This window comes from Lissotriton vulgaris, chromosome 6 (assembly GCF_964263255.1).
Source record: "Lissotriton vulgaris chromosome 6, aLisVul1.2, whole genome shotgun sequence".
Lineage (NCBI taxonomy): Eukaryota > Metazoa > Chordata > Amphibia > Caudata > Salamandridae > Lissotriton > Lissotriton vulgaris.
Genome location: NC_141694.1, coordinates 880309758 through 880332986, shown reverse-complemented (window position 1 = coordinate 880332986; position 23229 = coordinate 880309758). Strand labels below are relative to the sequence as shown.

Here is a 23229-nt window from a genome sequence, read left to right as displayed (position 1 = left end):
GACAGTGGCAGCCAAACAGCATGTCTTCCAGAGAAAGCTGTATGCTCATTGGCTGTCAACACTTCTAACCAGGAAGTGTTGGCATCCATCTTGTGCTCGATAGACAAAGGCAAAAGAAAGCAAAAAACAAACGTGAAGAACGTGAAGAACACAAAAAGGGGGCAGGGTAGATACACCCTGACACCCTAGGCCTGCCCAGGTGGTCCCACAAGGACAAAAAAGGACCACATTTTTTTTTTTAAACCTGGTCTGTTTTTAAAAAAATTACCCCACGGGGTGACCAAATCGCGGGGACATAGTGATAAAGAAGTGTGGGGGGTCCACAATCCCCCACCCACTTCCCCGGGGACTGCTGCCCCGGGGCAAAGCAACGCAGCCCCTTGGCGCATACTGGAGGCTCCTGGTGGGCTACTAGGCCCCCAGGGACCCGCAGTATGCAAGGGGAATTAGTTCCTACTCTGCAAACACCACAGGGGTTGCGCTGCAGAGAGGTGTGAAAAAGGGTGTGGCCTCATTACACCTCTCTGCAATGCAGCCCCCTGGCGCATACTGCAGGTTCCAGGTGGGCTAGTTGGCCCCCAGGGACCCCCAGTATGCAAGGGAATTAGTTCCCCCTCTGCAAACACGCCTGGGGGCTGCGTTGCAGAGAGGTGTAAAAAAGGGTGTGGCCTCTTTACACCTCTATGCAATGCAGCCCCATGGCTTATACTGGAGGCTCCTGGTGGGCTATTTGCCCCCCAGGGACCCCCAGTATGCAAGGGGAATTAGTTCCTCCTCTGCAAACGCGCCAGGGGTTGCGCTGCAGAGTGTTGTAAAAAGGGGGCGTAGTAAATCAGTATAAAAAAATTGTCATTTAAAAAACTGTCGAAATTCAATGAAAAAACCATAGGTTTCAGGCCTTATATAGTTAGGAATTAGCATTTAAAAAACCTTGCAAATTCACTGAAAAGACCATAGGTTTCAGGCCTTATATAGTTAGGAATTAGCTTTTAAAAAACCTTTGAAATTCACTCAAAAACTATAAGTTTTAGGGGTGTTATAGTCAGCTGGACATTTCACTCATACAAAACCATTGAAATTGCTCATATATAGTTAGTTGTACTAACTATATTTCGCTCACCCGCAATCCACTGCTGATGATATCACATATTACATCATTCATGACATGGTCAGTGACATCACTGATGACATCTCAAATGACATCAATGATGACATCACTGATGACATCATCCATGTGAAAATCACATACACCTTTTCATACACTACTAAAATCTTTCATCACTCTTTGTAAAATACAGAGTATCATATTTGAATCCATTGACACAGCAATACAAGTATTTAAAAACCCACTCATTGATTCCTAGATGTATACACACATCTAATCACTTACCTGTAGATTCACTCATACATGGTGTCAATGAACAATAGAACACTATCAAAAATACTTATACACCTATATCGACATTACACACCAGCACACAACCTATTCACATATGAAGTTATCCTACTCACTTATGCAAACAATGGATCATACTTACATACTTACTTAGCTACACACTTATACAAACACCACTTCATCTATTCATTTAGATAGTAAGTCATATTTAGTATATTATAAAATCATTATTACAAGTATACAGTTATCCATACAGTCACTCACACAATAATTGAGTCTTATGTACACTTATTTATATACAACTGACACATACACTGCCTTTTATTTTTCTAGTTTGTTGGACATGTACCATTGAGAAATATATTTGCTCATCACCACACCCATAAAGATATTCACTCACCCAAACAACTGTTAGAACATGTGGTTTTAACTTCATATATCTACAGAATCAACTATTCACACATCTTTGGGCAGTCACACACCCTCCACCGAACCACACATACATTCACTCTCCCATACAAATACTCAATTAACTAATCAATAACTAATATAGACTTTCACATAGCTAGTAACCAACTGGAGAACCAGTTTACATAACAACTGACAAAGTGATACAGATATTCACACAGTTTAGTCACTATCCACAATATTTAGTGAAACACTATACATTGTTAAAGTCCTCCATCCAAATATTTATTTTTATATATCCACTCATACTTCAATGCAAATTGCTATATATATATTGCATATTTAAATAACGAAGCAAACCACATTCACTGGATGATGTCATCAGTGATGTCATCATTGATGTCATTTGAGATGTCATCAGTGATGTCACTGACTATGTCATGAATGATGTAATATGTGACATCATCAGCAGTGGATTGCGGGTGCGCGAAATATAGTTAGTACAACTAACTATATATGAGCAATTTCAATGGTTTTGTATGAGTGAAATGTCCAGCTGACTATAACACCCCTAAAACTTATAGTTTTTTGAGTGAATTTCAAAGGTTTTTTAAAAGCTAATTCCTAACTATATAAGGCCTGAAACCTATGTTTTTTTAAGTGAATATATATACATATATAAATAGTTATAGTTAGGACCTTGTTTCTATTCAAAAAGCGTTTTTTCTTTTGGCAATATCTTAGCGTTGTTTGACAAATCTTTGCAAAATTTTCAAAACTAATAGGGTGCTCCGGTCAGCTCCTGTCTTGAAAGTTTTGGGGTGATTTGTGAAGCAGGGCCGAGAAAAAAGTGCGGTCCCAAAACATGTTTTCCCCATTTTAATTTCCATTGGAATTTTGAAACAGTTAACAACCTGAACTGCTGAACGGAATTACACCAAATTTGGCAAAAAGGTAGCCCTTGGTTCAGAAAGAGACCTTTTTTTTAATGGTGTAAATCTGTTCAGTAGTTCCTGAGAAATTAAAAAAAGAAAAATATCGATACCTGAGCACCGAGGAGGGTTTGCGAACCCTCCTGGGTACGAGCTTCACTCTGATTGGCTGCCAACACTCTAAACCAGAATATGTTGGCAGCCATACGGCTATCGGTTACCGAGTCACAAGAAAACAGAAAAAAAGGTTAAAAACAAGAAAAGGGGCAGGGTAGAAACACCCTGACCACCTAGGCTTGCTCAGGCCAAATAAAGCATTTTTTGTTTTTCAAAATCGGCAGAATTCGGACTAGGTGCACGAATCCAGCCAAAAATTAAAAAGAAAATGAAGTGCGGGAGCCACAATTATATCGCGGGGGCCCTCCAATAAGCGCCACACAGCTGGATTTCAGAGGGGTGTCCCGAGACCATGCCCCTTTCACACCACTCTGCAATCGCGCTTCTTGGCGCACTGGTCGTGGGGGGATGAGGTCCTCTTGCGTCCTGAGGACCTCAGGACACAAGTGGACTTCATCCCTCGAACAACACTTTGCCAAGAGGCGTGTTTGCACAGTGTGGTGTAAAAAGGGGGCATGGCCTCGGACCACCTCTCTGCAATCCAGCTGTGTGGTGTTTACTGGAGGAACCTGGTGGGCTAGTTGGCCCCCAGGGAACCGCAGTATTCAAGGGGACTTAATCCCATAACTTAGAACGCGCCAGTGGGTGCGTTTGCAGAGTGGTGGAAAAAGGGGGCGTGTCCTGTGTCCACCTCTCTGCAATCCAGCTCTGTGGCGCTTACTGGAGGTACCTGGCGGGTAAGTTGTCCCAGAGGGACCCTCAGTATTCAAGGGAAATGAATCCCCCAACTTGGAATGCACCAGGGGGCATGTTTGCAGAGTGGTGGCGAAAGGGGGCATGTGTTAGTATCTGTATGAATAAGTGAGGTGGTGTGTGTATAACTGTATAGGTGTAAATGGGAGTGTGATTGATTCTTTGCATGACTGACTAGGTGTGTGAATAACTCCATGGATGAGTGGCAGAGTGTGAGTGTCTGTATAGGTGTATGAGTGCATGTGGTAGTGCTGCATTGATGACTGACTGCATGTATGAGTGACTGTATGGGTGAATGAGTGGATGTGTGTGTAGGCCTAGGAAACAGTGAGTGGGTATGTAGTAACTGGTATAGATATGTTTATGGTTTCACACATGGTAGTCTGTATTTTAGAGTGGGTGTATCAAAGGTTATATTAGGGGGTGAGGAGGTGCATCAGATTATCACTTGGATGATGTCATCAGTGATGTAATTTGAGATGTCATCAATGATGTAATTAGTGATGTCACTGACCATGTCATGAATGATGTAATATGCAACGTCATCAGCAGTGCATTGCTGGGGTGCGAGTTATAGTTAGCTCAACTAACTATAACGGTTGAATTTCTCTGGTTTTGTACTAGTGAAATGTCCAACTAACTATAACATCCCTGAAACCTGTGGCTTTTTCAGTGAATATATATATATATAGGGGTCAGGGTAATCCTACTCTACCCCCTTGTCTTTTTTTTTAATGATTTTTCTTGGGACTTAGTCCCAAGATGGCTGCCTACGCTGCCTTTCTGAAGTGGTGGCAGCCAATCAGATCTCTTTTTTAAATCTATTGGATTTGTTGACGCTCCGGATCCCTAGATATTTATAAATCTCGAAGATCTAGCTTTCTGCCAAATTTGGTGTAATTCCATTCAGTGGTTCGGGCTGTAGTCGTATGTAAACGCCCTAAGGGAAATTGCATAGGGTAAATCCATTTTGGGGCTCCCTTTTTTCTCTGTTCCCGCTTGATGAATCACCCAGAATCTTTCCAGACAGGCGCTGAAGTGATTGGCAGACTAGTTTGAAACTTTTCTAAAGATTTGTCAAACTGCGCTAAAGTAGATAGCAATACAGAAAATGTTTTGTCTAAGGAAACTAGATTTCCAGGAGTAGCTCTGTAGTTCTTTATGACTCCCACTTTGCCAGAGCTTTCTCACAAGTTTAAATGTAGCAAGTGCACATTTTTATGCGAAAATACTTTGAAAAAGTAATTTTACTTGAAAACATTTCCTTGTGTTTCTAAATGAAGAAAACATGTTTCTATATCAAAATGATTTCTTCCTAACACCCCAACAATTCTGGGGGATTTTCATCCTCTCAACCATCCAGAAGGAGTGTTTACTCAAGGCCCATCAAAATTAGTAATTATCCGACGCTATCAACAATGACAATGTGTCTATCTAGAGCGTTTAAGTACTCAAGTGATCAGAGTATTATCCCTCACAAGCAGAGATCTCTACCTTCTCCTTTGAGAAGATTTGCTACAACAAAATATAGGACAGCATACTGGAGTAAAACTACAATTCACTGAATTAATTTGCAAGAGTAAATTCACGTTTTCAGAATAAACAATGTGAGTTTACACTCATAAATAGAATTATTTACACAGCTAATTTCAGTTTAGGTCCATAAATTCACTTGGGAATTTGGTCCCAACACAGTTTTTAAGAAGTCATCTCCTGTTTTCTATCCCAAAGAGAAGCATTCTAGTCCAGCAGCTATAAACTGAAACAGTTCAAACACATCAAACACATTTGTGATGATGACAACAAACCTGCTGCATGGAGGAGTATAGTAACTGCCAAGCTTGAATAGCACAACTGCTTATATGTTGTACTTAAGATTCTGGTTCTTTACAGTCTTCACATAATTCATTTTACAAAGTTTATTGACAACACAACGTAAAAGATTTGTGCTCCGTGACCAATTTCATATTCCAATTCAAAGCATGGCACCTTAAAGCCCAGAAAGTGGTCTTTAAAACATCCTTTAGCTATTAAAATGCCATTATGCAGAACAGATCCACATGATCATAACCTCTAAGGCTTACTGATTTATGGTGAAAAGTGAGACTATCTTTCTAAATACAGTCATACAATTGCTGAATGAACACAAATGCCAAGGGATATGAATGTTAGATGTAAGCCTAGCACATGAACAGACAGCAGTCCCCTTTAAACCGTTTTCCGCACAGCATGCCATTTGATGCATATCGTTTTTTTTAAGCTTGCCTTGATGAAATTTGAATTGCTCAGTTCAATATCACATAGTTCACATAGTTCATTTTGGACCATCCTACTAAGAGAATTCAGAAACTCTTTTTAAAATCACTCATACAGGGATTGGCCCAGCAGAGCAATTGCTATCTTGCTTCTGTAATCTCCTATAATCAGATCCAATATCGCCTTATCACAGTAGTGCGCTTTGGCAGGTTCAGTTTTATTTTGCTACCCAGTTATCGCTGTGCAAGGCAAAATATTGAGCCTCAAGGCACAGTGACAATCTTGCTATGCTGTTCCCTGCTGGACCCTACCCTTGGCTGGTTTGCTGACTAAAGCTGAGGGGGTGCAACACTGACTCGACTGTGAAGGGATAGTACTGACAGTTGCCCACTGACGAGAATGAGTGGTTTGCTCATTTTCATAACAACAATTGTATATTTGTGTGCACATATCGAGAGGTACATATTCATGTTTTGAACTAGGCTATATTCCAAACATTTGGTGATATTTCGATATATACAGACCTGTTGTTTACTTTCTCCGGCAGACTCCTCCATCGTAGTTCCAGTTTATCAAGGCAAGTTTTAATTTCTGTCAAAATTTCTTTGGAAGCAGTTTCAGACAAGGTTTCATATAATTGCACAATCCTTAAATAAACTGGGGCATGCACTGAAATGTCAGCTTGCAAATCCTGTAAGACAAACATGACAAAAGTTAGTCAGCTATTTGAATGTTTTTTTTTTAATTATTAAGTTTTGTATAGTGCAAACTTGACCCGAAGGCAACAGAGCGCTTTTCAGAGTTAGCACAGCAGCAATAACACAAGTTACATATGGAGTAAATACACATACATAGTAACAGAATATAAAAGAAGTGTACTAGTAAATGAAGTGAATACAGTACATAGTGACAGGCCATAAAGGAAGTCTACAGTAGACAGTAGGATATGACAAAGGTATGGTACTAAGGTAGTTACGGTAGGGTGTTGTGATGGTGAAGAGGCACAGTTTTTCCCCACTGTAGTGATGCTCAGATTTATTTGGGGAGTTTGGGGTAGGAGTATCAAGTCAATCAGATGATTTAGGGGAAAAGGTTTAGATATTTATTGAGAAGACGTTGTAGTTTTTTCCTGAGGATGGGGAATGATTGATTGTCATGTAAATCCTGAGGCAGCGAATTCCTGATTCTAGGTGCGAGATTTTTCTTCCTTAAATTTGGGCAGAATCATGAGTAGACTGTTAGAGCTTTAAAGAGGTCTCTTTTGGCCAGCTTTTGAGTGTTTGGTAGCAAGATTGACTGATTTTCCATGTAAGCTTTGTGGGTTATGCAAGCAGTTTTGAGTATACATCTTGCCTCGATTGGTAGCCAGTTGAGTTTCTTAAAAGCAGAAGTGATGTGGTCAAAGCAACTCTCACAACAGTAGTCTGGCCGCTGCATGGAGTGTAGCTTTCAGAGGTACTAAATGTGTTTTGGGGGCACCCATGATCGTGACTTTACTGTAGTCCAACTTGAAGAGGACTAAGAATTATACCACAGTCTTTAGGTCTTCGATGGGGATGAAGGGTTTGATTTTTTTAAGGTGTTTCAACGTGTAGAAGGCACTTTTAACTGAGGCATTAATATGCTCTTTCATGTTCAGGTTTTTGTCAACTAATCCCTAGAGATTTGACAGAAATGGAGATGGATAGTTTGCATTTAATGCAGTGAGGTTGTCGAGCCAGATATTTACAGGAAATAACTTTCTGCTGGATGAAGTGGAGTTCAGTTTTGTTGGGGTTGAGCTGAAGATGGGTGCTGGCCCTTCAGGATTGTACAGTGGAGAGAGTGTTGTTTAGGTGCTGGATATCTTTAACTGACAAGAATTTCATGTAGCTTTGGGTGTCATCTGCATAGAGATAATAGACAATTACGGCTTATTTCCAGACTTTTGCAAGGGGTTCCATATGGAGGTTGAATAGGACAGGAGACAAGATTGAACCTAGAGGAACACAATCCTTGTGAGACTGGTGTTTCCTTTGCGGTGGATTTGTTTGGTTTTATTAGATGTGAACGTTGGTTCAGGAAAGAAGCAAACCACTGAAGGGCAGTTCCATAGATGCCTGAACACTGTTCGAGAGTGTTTATGAGGATGTCATGTTTGACAATATCAAATGCAGCTGAGAGGTCCATGAGGAATAGGAGTCAGGAGGCTTGGCCATCATCCAGAGATCTGTGTAGGTCATCTGTGATGTTCAGGATTGCGGTCTCTGTACTGGAGCTTTTCCTGAACCCAGATTGGAAGGTGTGGTGCAATTTGTATTTTTCAATGTGGTTGTTGAGTTGTGCATACAAGCACACAGTTTTGGATGGTTTTGGCAAGGAGAGGGAGGTTAGTGATAGGTCAGTAATTATTAAGGTTGTTCTGGTTGGCATCTGGTTTTTTGATGAGGGCGGGTGATGGGGCTGAGTTGAGGGGGGCTGGCATGGATCCACTCCATAAGGAGGAGTTAATGATTGTGGTCCATTTAATAAGAGATAATGTGACTGAGATTTTTGACAAGTGCTGCAGGGAGGAGGGTCAGAGATGTGCAATGTTGGCTTCATGCAAGCAAGTCATTCAAACAATTCTTCTTCAGTGATATGGTCAAATTAATTCCACGTTGCACCATTTTTCAATTGCAAGAGATTAGGGTTTGTGATCTGTACTGCTGAGAGGGGAGATTTGGAAGACAACTATTAGTTGGTGGAAGAGTCTTCGGTGGACCCTCTTTGCTGAGTGGGGCACCCTTGAAGGAGGGTGGGGAGGTGTGTGGCTCAAGAGAAAGTTCAATGTTAGATATTTTTTTCAGGGAAGAATGTTGCAAATTCTTCACAGCTCTTAATTGAGTCATTAATTGACTGTTGAGGGAAAGAGGAGCTTTGCTGTTTGATGATGTTGAAAAGCTATTTAGGTTTGTTCTTAGACCAGTCAGGGTGGGCTCGGAAGAAGGAGGATTTTTTTATGAATATGTGTTTTTTCTATTTTATGTGTTCAGTTTGGAGGATCGAGAGATGGGTTAACGAGGGTTGTTGTCTCCAGTTCCTTTCAGCCCATTGGAGTTGTCACCTCTCTTTGTTAAGGTCTTTATTAAACCAGGATCTGGAGGGGATACTTCTTGATTTCTTGAGTTTCAGAGCGGTGACTTTGTCAAGGAGTTCTGCCATTTTTATGTTGTGTTGGGCGGTGAGGTCATTGGCGGAGGTGATGCTGGGTGGAGGTAGAATTTTGGAACTGACTAATGCTTCTAACTCTGTCTCGGGGATTCAATGTATGTTCCTCGCCCAGTGCCTGGGACAGATAGTTTGGGTGTGGGCCTTAGGTTAAATGGCACTGAGATTGAAAAGAGGTAGGTGGTGGTCAGTCAAGACAGTGGATAGGATAGAGTGGGGGGATAAGATGTTATGCTTAGAGATCACTGCATCAAGGGTAGAGCTCTTATTGTGAGCTTTTTTAATGCAGTGTTGGGCGAGATCGTTGGCTTCCAGGAGGGTGGTTAGGGCTTGTATGTAGAATCTTTGGCATTATTCAGGTGCAGGTCACCTAATATAATGTCTGTATTGTCTTTTAGGGAGTTTTGCTTTATTTGGTGTGTTAAGTCTTAAAGGAACAGTCGTTTTTCACCTGGAGGGTGATAGATGACATTAAATTTGACCGGGTAGGGGCTTTTAGAGAACAGTTGAACTCCTAGATATACAAAGGTTGGATATTTGGCATTGGGGAAGGAAGTTAAGCAAAGATCATTTTTGTGTATGATGACTAATCCAACACCAATACAATCCTTGAGACTAATGATTGAGAAGCCCATGAGGTGAGTATAAAAGGGGGTGAATGGTCATTCAGCCAGGTTTTGGTTTGAAAGCAGATGTCAATTTTGTGTCATAGGATAGTTTCTGCTATTTAAGTCAAGTCAAGTAAAACTTATTTCGATTGCTGTTTCAGACAATCATAAACGCACATAAAACACACAATTCATTACACAGCAAAATTAAAAATATAAAATAGGCAATTAATTGTAAAATTCATTCACTTTTACCAATATCCCTTAACTCATTGTAGACTAGGTGATTATATTACAATGCATTTCCTGTGACTAAGTGCTTTGTTTAAAAACATTGCTACCCTCCAGACTATGTGTTCATTTTCCAAGAACTGTAGTAGAGTAAACGCAGAGCGACATTATCTAATTCCCATAGATTTGAAAATTGTAACAATCCACATTTTCCTTAATTCAGTATAAAACCTACAAAATAGAACAACATATATAGTGGATTGTTCTGAATGGTTATCACAGGGACACAATTGCATTTCTCGTGCCCAGTCATTCATTTTTGGGAAGCTTACAAGTTTATGGAAGATCCAAAGACTGAATCTGGTCAGTAAAAACTGTCATAGCCACTAGGTACCATTATTAAATAAGGTTGTATACTAAAAGTTGTTAAAATCATTTGATAGTACTGCACAGTGGGCTTTGTGATCTCTGCCGATATTCTGAGTGTGTCTAGTAGCAAGAGGCCCTCTTTTTTAGCTCTTTTCTTGTGATCATCAACATAGTGCTAGGCACGGTATAATATTCTAAATGGCCTAGATCACGCATAAAATCCGGACATACCTTAACCAAGGGATAGTTAGAGCCCCTTCCAATTTTAAACTATCCAGTAAAATGTCGTGATTAAGCATAGTTTTTATCGATGTCCAGATCGTTTGCCATAAGAGAATAGGCTCCATTTTTATGAAGTCAGCAATATATGGTAAACCCAACTCTGAATGGCAGACATACGATGATATACTGCTTGGTACTGCCAGGATATATTGTTTCATTTCATTTCATAAAGCTTTATTCGGAGCATTTGAAAAACATGTCCATAAAAGCACAAATAATACAGACATTTCGTACAATTTCATGGAAGAAAACACATAATATAAAAAAATCTAGAATTATCAATTACAGACAATACATATACAATACAGATCTCAAAGAAAGAAATACCACATATTACAAAATATCCAGAGGGGGATGGAAAAAATATTTAAAAATGTACATATATTTTAAAAACACATACTTTTCCTGGCGCTAATCGCTTTAAGTAAAAAAGATGCAGTAAAAAAGCAAATGTCCGGATGGTTCAGGTTAAAAATCAAATTCATAGCCTCCGTAATGTTTCTCACTCCAAATCTAATGAATAATGGCTTCAGGTAGAATTTCCGTAACTCAATGTACAAATCACATGTTAACAAAAAGTGCTTAGTGCTTTGTTCAGTTATATTGTCACATTTACAGGGACCAACGGGGTGCATTTTAATGTTAGGACACGCAACCAGATGATGTACTATACCCATCCTCATTCTGGTTAGTACAAACTGGTGCGAGGTTCTTGTCACCTGTGATAGATATGGACTAAAACCAGTAAATTCATTCATGCTATTGTATAGTACACATGTAGTTAACTTAGAATCCTCTAAGAGATGCCTTTCATTACAATGATTTAAAAAGATTGTTTTCACATTAGATTTGGGGATTTCCGAGAGCCTGTAGGGGTCCATTAACACATTGATCCCGAATAATTTTTGTACACAATCAATAATATATTTGATCCAGGGGATCTTCAAGTGTTGGTCCAGTAAAAGGCAGTCCTTAATAATTGCTCTGTTCAATGAGGTACCATCACTGAGCCAAATAGAGCGCCACAGTAGTATGGGCCTTAGCATGATCAGATCGTTTAGCGCTTGGATCCCTGTTTCGTTGTGAACCAAGGAATTGGAAGTAGACTTGGGTAAACATAAGAGCTTTTTCAGGAAGAGGTTCTCCTCTACCTGAAGGCTCTTGGCAGATGACACCCCCCAAACTCCTGCCCCATAGAGGGCAGCAGAGAGACATTTAGATTGGTAAATATTTAACATGTCTTTAATACGTCTATTCCCCAGTTTCTTGGCAAACAGAAAGACCCCATTGCCGCTCCTAATCATCTTAGTTCTGACCACCTTATGTTCAGTGGCCCAACTCCCATTATTAGAAAAGGTAATTCCCAAATAACAAAAGTTATCAACTTTTTTCACTGGTTCACCATCAATAACATAGTGGGTTTTACCTCTTCTTTTAACTTTTCCAGAACCGCATTCCATTACATAAGGCTTAGCCTTATTAATCACCAGTTTCCTATTCTTAATGAAGGATACAAAACAATCCATTAAACGTTGGAGACCCAAGGGTGTCCTAGACAGTAGCACTGCGTCATCCGCATAGAGCAATACAGGTATGTTAAAGTTATTGACTCTAGGGGCATCTGCGGCGACTGCCTGCAGGGCAGATTCAACCTCATTAATAAAAAGGGTAAAAAGCAGGGGTGCTAGAACACACCCCTGTCTGATACCCCTTCCTATCCCAAACTTTGTAGTACATTCCCCGTTGGGTCCATAGCGGACGCTGGTGCGAAGCTTTTCATACAGTCGGGCTAAGAAATAAATAATTCCTTCAGGGGCACCCATTTCCAGTAATTTGGCCCATAATATTGCGTGGTCTACCAAATCAAAGGCACTACTAAGGTCAGCGAAACAAAGGTAAAGCGACCCTTTTTTCGCCTGGGTATATTTTCCCACTAATAGCTCTAAATTCAGACACTGTTCTATAGTACCACGGCCTTTCCTAAAGCCAAACTGACAGTTACTTAGTATCTCATTTGATTCTGCCCACTCTTCTAATCTTACAAGGAGGACCCTACTCATAATTTTAACTGAAGAATCCAATAAGGATATGGGTCTGTAATTTTTAGCATCCCCCCGATCCCCTTTCTTGAAAATAGGGATGATTATTGACTCCTCCCAGGTAGACGGTATATTACAGCAAATAGCTGTGTTAAAGATTTTGGTAAGCAGTGGGCCCCAAATATCTGGCGCAGTCTTGTACACATCTATGGGAACGCCATCTGGCCCCTGGGCCTTACCTCCTTTACTAGCTCTTATACTAGCCATAGTCTCACTGATGGTAATATCTAAGGCTAGGATGGGCCATCTATCCCAATTGGTATCTGTTAAATTACTAGAGTCAAAGATGTTGGAAAAATGCTGGATCCACGAATCCATGCTCACATTAGAGGTGAGTTCTGGGACCTTGTCATCTTTTAGGAATGGGCTATTCACCGTGGACCAGAACAGGGTACAATTATTCGTGTCCGCTGCTTGGGAGAGATTATCCCAGGCTTCTTGCTGTAATTCAGCTTTTCTACGTTTGAGGGTCGTGTTATATCCCTGTCTAAGTTGGACCACCAAAACTTTGTCCCTTGGTTTAACTGCAAGGGCCTCTTTAAGTTCCTTCCGGGCATTGGAGCAAGCATGGTCAAACCAACCCCTTGGACACCTTGCTTTAGACCCAGCCTCTTTAGTAAACTTTTTGTTGATGATGGAATTAATACTGTTAAAGCGGTCAATACTGTCATACGAGGTGTCTTCCTGTTCTAAAATTGCCGTGATATCCATCAGACAACTAGAAATAATGGAATCTGATATTATAGCAGCTTTTTTTCCTTTCCACCTCAGTCTATAACCATTCTGTCTATGGGGTTCAATATTGTTGATAATACCTTGTTCACAGACATGATTTTTTTCCCAGAAAGTTAATTCAGTGGTCAAACAGTTATGGTCACTCAACATAATATCTATCACCTTGGGCATCGGGCATAGCGGGGCAATAGTTGATGACATGCATATAAAATCAATAACGGTATTAGCGCCCCTTCCTTTAAAAGTTGGAATATTTCCACCCATGTCATTTTTAGCATTGTCCATGATTTCCAAGTCATAATGAATCATAAAATTATTCAAAGTTTCCCCGTAGGTGTGATGGGGAAAATGGACTTCAGCTTCCCCCTGTCGGTTATACACACCACAAACCTTCTGGGTGGATAATGGGCACACAGGTACATTAAAATCCCCCACAAAAATAAATTCAAATACACTATTAAAATTCCTCACGAAATTATTCACTGCCGTATCTAATTCATTAATTGCTATATGTCTAGTGTTGTCAAAAACATTATTCTAGAAATTTAGCAATAGAATGTTTCTGCCAGATTCTTGTGTAAGCCATAAGATTTGCGAATGCGTCCCCACATTAACACATTTTTTCACAAAGATGGGCAATTTGACAGAAATTAACACCAACAAACCGCCTTTAGCTCTACCATGGGTTGAGGGCGATGCTGGGAGCTCATAGGACACATACCCCTCAATGCCTTTGAAATTTTTACTCAAGGTTTCCTGGAAACACAGGATGTCAAACAAATACACAAAATCATTCCAGCCTAAGGCATCCTCCTTGGCCGTGATACCCGCAATGTTCCAGCTAGCAATGTGACAGGTTACCTTCTCTCTTTCTTTGCTAGCATTTGGCAGTTCAACACTAGATATGGGCATGTTATTCTCTATATTAAAAAGCTCTATGTTAGGTATGAAATTTGGGATATCTCCCCCAGTCAACGTACAGTTCAAACATACATTACCCGTTTCTTCAGTTAACAAAACGACTTCATCATTAGGAGTACTAAACCCTAGATCCCTAGGAGTTTCAATCTCATGTCAATCGTTCTGGTCTAGGTGGCTCAGGGACTGAAACCTGTTCTGAGTAGGGACCTGGTAAACCATTCCGTTATCATACAAAGAGGTGTTACCAAATGGTACAAATGGGTTGGGGGTATGCATTAAGGGAACATTCCCCCCGTACATAGGGTTCCCATAAGCAGCGGTGGGGTAAATGGACCATTTTGTGGGCCAAAAAAGAAGTTAGGCATCAATGGTCTATTCACCATAGGTGGATAGGTAGGATTGCTCGGAGCCCTCTCCTTACAGTTTGACGGAGGTTGCCCACCGAGGTGATTATAAAAGTAGCCCAATGGTCTAGCAATTACTTCAGTCTCCGACTGTGTAATTGCGGCCGCTCTAAGCAAGACCGTTGCCACATGTTGTGGGTGCTTAAAATTTATTATCACACAATCCCCCCCGCTGGTTTTTCTGGTGTTACCTATCCAGTTGACTCTTCTGATGGAGATAATTTGGTCAGAATAGCCAACTGGATAGCCACAATGACGGTTTAGCCAGGAAATGGTTTTATTTCTCAAAGCATCAGGTGTCTCATATTCACTTGGGGGCTGAGTGAGAATGGGGACGTTAGTTAAAACCACCACGTACGGTACACAGTCGGGTGGTAGATCAACTGGGCGTCTACAAATCCTAGTGGGCACCCCATTAGATCCTCCCGTCGTATCAGTTGGAACTGGCACCACAGGTGCTGATACTTGCGTGGGGGCTTGCATGGGGGCTGATAATTTAACGCCCGGCAAAGTACTTGTAACCCCATTGTTAGATTGGTTTGAGGATCTTCCTACCTCCTGAGTCGATGTGGGTAATGGTTTCTGTGGTTTCGGTTGTTCTTTAGAGGAGTGTTTCCTAGTGATAGTGGGGGGGGGCACTAGTAGAGGCTTGTGGCTCCTCCTTATCCCTAGTGGGAGCAGTAACAGGACAGGTTGACATTTTAATGTCGGCTAAAGACTTTTCTAAGTTGTCTGCATGCTTACCCACCAAGCCCCTTAGCCTAGCTACTTCCTCCTGGAGATCTCCTATCTTAGTGAGCAATGGCTCTACCACCATACTAAGTTTACTGAGAATAGTACTCGTTAGTGAGTCAATTTGGTCAGGCTTCAAGGAGACATATTTATCTATGTTCGGGGTTACTAGATCATCGGTATGTTCCAGTTGGGTCGTATCTTTTTTTCTTCTTGAGATATGACTACCTCGCTTGGGAATTGGTTTTCTACAAGCTCGCATAAATTTGGAAGCCCTCCCAGATTGCTGAGGTGTCCCCCCAACATTATCACCTTGATCTTCTTCCCCCATTATTGACTTGTCTGAAACCTTAGTCGCTTCGACATTTATACTAATAATGCTATTATCAAGTTCTACAGGAGCGACCATCTCATTAGCAATATTATCAGAGTTTACATGATTATTTGCATCGACGGACAAAGTCAAAGGGGGGTCTGCAGTTGTACTTTTTCCTAGTGACTTCCTCCTGTCGCTGTTGATTTTAGACACCACTTTCAGTAAGTAATTATCCGGTAATGTACTTTGGACTGACATTTCTGGGATTGCTTTGACAGTATCCGGAAAACTTTTGGTTAAAAACAAGGGAAAACAAGTGGCTTTTCCACGAAATGTCCTTCAATGGTACTCACAGTTCGTGCCAAGGGGAGTGGCCCTGCCCTGTCACTTCAGGCCCCTGATGGCCACAGACGGCCCCGCCCTTGTCCCGGGCTTCTCCCGGTCGCTCCCGCGCGCGACTCGCGGGGCGAGAGGGGGTGTCAGTCTTTATCAGGCGCCTCCGGCGCTCTCTGCGCGTCAGGGGCGCGCTTCTGGCAGAGGAAATGCTGGGGAGTGTGGTCCGGTTGCTCGGGACGCCTCCCTTCGCCTCCTCCCGGCGTGCTCCGCCTCGTTAACTGCTCCCGCCGTTCCCCTCACGGCAATGCCCGTTGGCAACGTTGTTTGGTAAGCGTGGTGTTCCCCCACTAGGCTCCCGGGGGGTCAGGCTTTATCAGGCGCCTCCGGCGCTCTCTGCGCGTCACGGGCGCGTTTCTGGCAGAGGGAATGCTGAGGAGTGTGGTCCGGTTGCTCGGGACGCCTCCCTTCGCCTCCCGGCGTGCTCCGCCTCGTTAACTGCTCCCGCCGTTCCCCTCACGGCAATGCCCGTTGGCAACGTTGTTTGGTAAGCGTGGTGTTCTATTGTAAGAACGGGATTTGCACTATTTGCAAGGGGTACACATCAACTAAACCCCAAACCCCTGCCCCATACATGGCCGTGGAGATACATTTTGCCTTATAAATCTGGATGAGCTCTGTCAGCGGCCTCCTACCCAACTTTCTTGAGAAATTAGCAAGGGCGGCTGTGGTATTTAAAAACGCCAATTTTTTTTGCTAGCACTGCTTGGGCCCGTCGGTCATTCTGATCGAAAAGTATACCAATATAAGAAAATCTCTTAGTGAACCCTATCTTCTGCTCATCTATATACATATCCCACCACTTCTGACTGCCATGACCACACCTCATTATAAAGGTTTTCGAGGTGTTCATCCTAAGGCCAAGATTGCGCATAAAGGCTGAAAAGCTATTTAAAACATTCTGCAGTCCCACTTGAGTGTGTGACATCAGAACTGTGTCATCCGCATATAGAAGAACAGGTATTGGGCATCCAGTTGTTTGAGGGAGGTCTTGGCAGTCTTTTATCAGTGCTTCGCCCAGGCCATTAATGTAAAGGTTAAATAGAAAGGGGGCTAGGCACGCAACCTTGCCTAACCCCCTTGTTATTGAAAACGGGGCAGAGCACTCACCATTAATACCGTACTGCACTCTTGCCTTTGTGACACTGTATATCTGTCTTAGAAAGCGGATAATTTGCAGTTCCGCTCCCATACCCTCGAGAATCTCCCAGAGCGTGCAGTGCCTAATACAGTCAAAAGCTGCGGTGAGATCCACGAAAGCTAAAAACAGCCTACCCTTCTTCTGCTATTTCAGTGCAGCAGAGCGTAGGTAATGAGCTTGGACAAGGCTGTCTAGGATTGGATGGTAGATAGTTGAGTAGGCTGGCTGGGAGCATCTGGTGTTCAGGGCTCTCTTTGTGCCAAGGATGACCAGGATCTTGCAGTGGTAAGGTTGGCTAGGATCAAGCTCATATGTGCGGCTCAGCATTTTGGCTTCCTGCTTCAACTTTCCATTCATGGTGTATCCAGGTTTGAGGTAGTATTGAGTGAAGGGGAAAGCTTGCCTATGGAGGAAGGATGGGGAGTCAGAGTGTTTGTTTGTGGCAGGGTTGGTGTTGGCCATAGATGCATGAGGTTGGAGCATGATGTGGCTAATCTTTGGTCCTTATGTAGTGACAACATTTCATCCAGAATAGTTTTGATTTTGAGTTCTAGTCAGGCTATTATGGGGATCAGCAGTGGTGGGGAGCTCGTCTGCGGTGGAGGGAGAACCCAGCCTGCTGTGTTTGGAGGACTGAGAGGATTCAGGTGATGGGCAGTAGAGGTGTGCCATGGAGAGGGGGAAAAAAATTCTGGTAGCGAAACTGAAGCCTTTCAAAAGCTTTATTTTGACAAATTTGTCTTAAAAAGCGATTACAAAATAAAATTCAAGTTAACAAAAGATTTTTCCATTAAACGTAAATGATCATTTTAAAGGTTATCAGTGCCTCAAAAATACAGCTTAAAAGTCAAGTCATATTACTAAAAACACTGGGAAACACCAAATATACATGATAAGAACATTAAAATAGGTTATGGGCCACAACTCAGAGGGAAGCGGCCAATGAGTCATACAAATGTCAATAACCTTTTTTTTAAAAACAACTGATTAAAAATCAAAACAAATAAATTAAAACACCAGCAATAATAAGAGATGTAAACATTTCAAATGGATGTGCAGTACCAAGGCTCGACATAAGTGATGGCATATAGAAAGCGCCCCATGCAAATGTTAAAGCAAAGCCCTGACATGTGGAATTTCTACATATCCAAAGACTATGGAGAAGATACATCATATCATTAATACAGTAGTAGGCAGCAAGAATGAGATATTGTGCAAATTGCAATGAGTATTCAAGACCTATGCTTAGAAAAAACTCCAATCTTCTGACTGCCCAGACAAACCAATGTAGTGCTAATATCAATTACATTTGTCTTTTCATATTTGATTGCTCTCTTTAGCAACTAGTTTTGATCTTATACACCACATCCACCTTAAAAATGTGGCTATGGGGATTGAGTAGCAAGTTGAGGGGTCCGAAATCAAAATTCTGAAGGCAACACTACTTTGTCTGGTACCCAGATTCTTGCAAGTCTGCACTAGCCAGACTTTATGGGGAGCTGCATAAGCAGGACAGACAAACAGAATATGTAAGTAAGTTTCTGCATTCTCGATGCAGTGGGGGCACTTGTTATCTCCCAGTGGTGACCATTTTGCTGTAAAGGTTTTTAGGGGCAGGGTACCCAGTCTAAATTGAAAATAAAGTTAACGATCAAGGGGTTTAGTTATAATGTCCCAATAGAGTATGAAACGAAGACAGGGATTTGTTGAAATAAAACTCCCAGTCATTTTGGTACTATCACTCGATCGGAAATTATTTTGCCCACTGTTCGCCAATATCTTTCCTTTATAGCTTCTTTAGATAGAGATTGCGCACTAGATGGTTTATCCCACAGGATAGGCAAGCCCATAGCGGTCAGTGCCCCTTTGATGTCTCTGAGCCAGCTTATTTTGTGAAAAACTGTCAGCCTCAATTACGTCTCTAAGACCTCTTGCATAGGTGATCAGTTTGGGAGTGCTCCATATTCTATGCCAGTATAATAAGGGACGGAGCCTAGCTAAATCAACCAGCAAGTTCCTTCCTAGGTCACTGAGCAGTGGGAGGGTAGAGAAGCTCTTGGGGAGACTAGTGAGAGTTCTTTGGAATCTGTTTTCAGCAGATGCTAGCATAGTCGGTTTCTCCAACCCCCAAAGCCCTGACACGTACAGAACTGAGCTCACCACCTTTGCATTATAAATCTGTAATGCAGGACTTACTGGTTTTGTCAAAGATGTTCTGATTTCTTTGCTTGGGGTTTCTGCCAATTGTCGGTGTTTTAATGCCATTGTTTCAATATGTGGTCTCCATTTAATCTTTTTCACCATAGTAATGCCTTAAATAAGTAAAGGTACCCACTTGCTCTAGTGGCACACCTTCCATAATAATTTTGTCGCTAAAAGATTGATACTTGTTAAAAATCATACGTTTGGTTTTGGCCGCATTAATCTTTACCCTCTAAGCTTACAGAAATCTTCAAATGAAGTCAACCCACGCTGCAGCCCACTAGGTGTTTTTGAAATGATAAGCGTGTCGTTGGTAAACATTAAGATAGGAACCTTGGAGCCTGCTAGGGAAGAAGCATCGGTGGGTTAAGAGATAAGAATTTAGCAATGTCATTGATAAAAAGGGAGAACAGCGTTGGGGCCAAAATGCACCCTTGGTGCACTCCCTTTTCAACCAAAAAGGGGTCTGTGATGTTCCCTTGCATGCCCCAGCGTATATGAGCAACATTTTTCTCATAAAGTTGAGATAAGAGGGTTAACAGATCCATCAACATGCCTAGGTTCCAGAGAACCACCCAGAGCTTGCTGCGGGACAATAAACGAAAAGCCAATTTTAAGTCGACAAAAGAGGCATACATGCTACCTTCGCCAAGCGTAACTATTCACCAATATATTAGGATTAAACTGAAAACTAGATCTATTGTGCTTATGTGCGCACGAAACTCAGCCTGATGTGGAGTTAGAATATCATTATCATCTATCCACTCTTTCACCTTACCTAGGACAAGACGTGCTACCACCTTTTGAATTGAATCAATGAGGTTACTGGGCCTATAATTCCCAGGGCAGAGATCTGTCACCCTTCTTATTGATTGGTATAATCTCTGCTCCTTCCATGAATCTGGGATGGGGGCACCCTGAGAGATGGCGTTTGCTAATAGCATTATATACCTGCCCCACTTCTTATTGTGTAGAAAAACATCACCAGGAATCCTATCAATGCCCGGGGCTCCACCACCCGTGATTGCATTGAGGGCGGCCTGAATGTCTGCTGGCTCAAAAACCAGGCCAAAATTAAGGTTTCACTTTCCTCCTCAACATTGTTGCGATACTGCAGGGCAAAATGTTTTACCCAAAAATCTGGAGCAACATGGATGTCTGGGGCAGGGAGATGTGCACCCCTGCCCCATTTTACAAGGGATCAAAAGTGTTGCAGATTACTTCTTGTACATGCTAATTTCAGTTCCTGCCACCTACCTTCGTCGCACACTTTTTTTTGCCTTGGCCTGAACTATTTTATATGCCTTCCTGGCATTCCTTATCATATTCAAGTTTTATGATCTAGTGGCTACCCCTAGATATTTATGAGCTGGCTTGCCAGTTTTGTTGGGGTTTGGCATACAAGCCTCTACCACTATACGGTCTCTGAAGATGGGAAAGCATTTTATCAAATAAGGAATTATGAATAGTGGTTATCGAGCCTACTGATTGAGTGCTAGAATGGAGGGCCACCATCTCAGCTACCGCGTCTTCCACATCCTTACTGATATATGATAGTGTTTCGGGAATAACAATTATTTTGGACCATTTAAACCTCCTCATATATTTGCTAACCAGTAGACGTTAAATGAGGTGGGTATATTGATTCATCTGATTGAAAGAGGCAGAAGGTTAGGCAAAGTGGGTTATGGTTGCTCTCCAATCGCTCTGTTACAACCATATCCATAAGGGCGTGCCATAACTTTAGATCAACAAGAATATAGTCAATTCGGCTAGAATGGTACTGACCCCTTTTCTGTCTGAGATGATTCTGCCATTGGCCGCCCTAATACCTCTTTCTGGACAGAGTGCTTTCAATTGTATCCCTGCTTCTGTTAATTTTTTATTGAGGATAACTCTAAATTAGGTATGTCCCAAAAGGCGTCTTCCTCAGCTGACAGGTCGCTGTCCTCGCAGTCCAATCGTGCAAAGGTTACATTAAAGTCTCCAACTAGTATAACTGAGGATTCACCTCCTCGTTTATCCAAAAGCTCATCTACGGCCAACTCTAACCCCTCTTGCATATATATTATAGATGTCAATATTACCATGGATACTGTTCAACAGTTGAATGGCAATGATATCTGGGCTCCCTGTCGGGAGTTCCCGTATCTTAAATGCCAGATCCTGGCGGATTCAGCTGGATAGCTCCCTTGATGAACGACCCTTACTACCATGGATTGCCGGGGCATAGTAATTTAAATATCCAGGACAGAAAACTGGGACTGCTGGCCATGTTTCCTGGAATAGGCAAATGCGTTCCAGTTAGTGGAGACAGTCTTGGACCTAAGCCCTGCAATGTACCATGACAGTAGGGATGTTTGATGTGGTACGAAGTGCATTGCCAATGAAATACCAACCCCAGAGTCTGAATTCCCCTATGTGAGTCTCATCGGACTCCTCCTTGCGATCCAAGGGACACCTGCCTGCACATAAAGAATCCTTCCCTCAATGCTATGGTGCAAGGTTCCCTGCGTTGGTGCTAGGCAGCTTAATTTAGTGCCAGTGCTAGGGAAAACACAGGAAAGTACGGTATCTTTGTAGATGGCTCATCCCTGCGTTTTTGGAATGGCGGAGTGTGGTGTTAGCATTTTGTGCTTAACGCCAAGCTCTGCCATTCCCTTGTATATATGCCCCAGTGTTTCCAGGCATGAGAATGCTTTAAATAATTGTTCAATGTGTCTCTATGATTTCCAACTGACTAGTGTGATGTGGAAGGTTTACTAAAGCACATATTCAAGTTCTTTTGACAGTCTTGCCTTCTGGAAGCTGCTTTTCATGCACCCTGCAAAATGAGTAAATCTGAATTGCTTGCCTGGACTCATCATGAAAGGACATGCATAGGCATGTTCTTACTATGCAGGTGAGACTTCTATATGCTGATAGGATAGCTCAGTGAACACTCGCCAATGAGACAGAACTTGATGTGCAGATCGCAATTTTGAATACCTGGAAAGCAGACTCAGCCTTCTATCTTTCCAGTTTTGGTAAATTTACCACATTTAAATGGGCTAATGGTAACACCTGTTATTTACAAAGCTTAGAAACAGCAGAGTGTGCTGAAGCACTTTAAACAGAATAAGACAGAAGTGAGCAATAGAGATGTTTTATTTCATAATATATGAGTAGTGCATGCAATCGTTTAACATATATTTAAATACATGTCTCAAAAATCTGAAGAAAATATGTCAAGACAGAAACTCACCTGCATAGACTCTAGTTCCATTTCCAGTTTCAATCTGTCAGTTGGAAGGTGCCCTTCTTGAGGACTGGCCAATGTTTCACTCCTGTCTAACCATGCAAGAAAGGAAGCCACATCTTTCTCCTGTCTAAGAAAATGTAAAACCTCAAAAAATTATTGTCAGAGTAAGAAGCTCCAATGTACATTGTTCAATTAGTTGAGTGTGGGAAAATAGTCAGGCAATTTGCGCCACATATTTTTATGTTTTTATTTAGGGAAGAGTTTTGATAAAGCATCTGCACAGTTAGAAACATATACCATATTCAAAGGTGAAGTTTATACTGCTTTTAGGGATGCAAGAAGATTATGCATTTAGTGAACTTCCACAGGAGGGGAGTCCAAAGAGCATGGAGCAACAATGGACAATGCACATGTGAATGCAGAATGCAGATTTTGTGTTATGAATAATGGGAAGGATTTATAGAGAGAGCTGTAGCATGGGGCTATTTGTTTTGTGCATGAGGA

At 41.8% G+C, this 23229-nt stretch overlaps 1 protein-coding gene across 1 annotated transcript in view; it reads right to left on the bottom strand.

Moving 5' to 3' along the window:
* Positions 1-23229, bottom strand: part of SYNE1 (spectrin repeat containing nuclear envelope protein 1) — a 2319318-nt gene that overhangs the window by 1578500 nt on the left and 717589 nt on the right. Inside the window, exons 38-39 of the mRNA XM_086926873.1 lie at positions 22729-22852; positions 6387-6553 (exon numbers count right to left, since the gene is read on the bottom strand). Coding sequence (XP_086782999.1) covers positions 6387-6553; positions 22729-22852 — 291 coding nt within the window. The remainder of the gene's footprint in view (positions 1-6386; positions 6554-22728; positions 22853-23229) is intronic.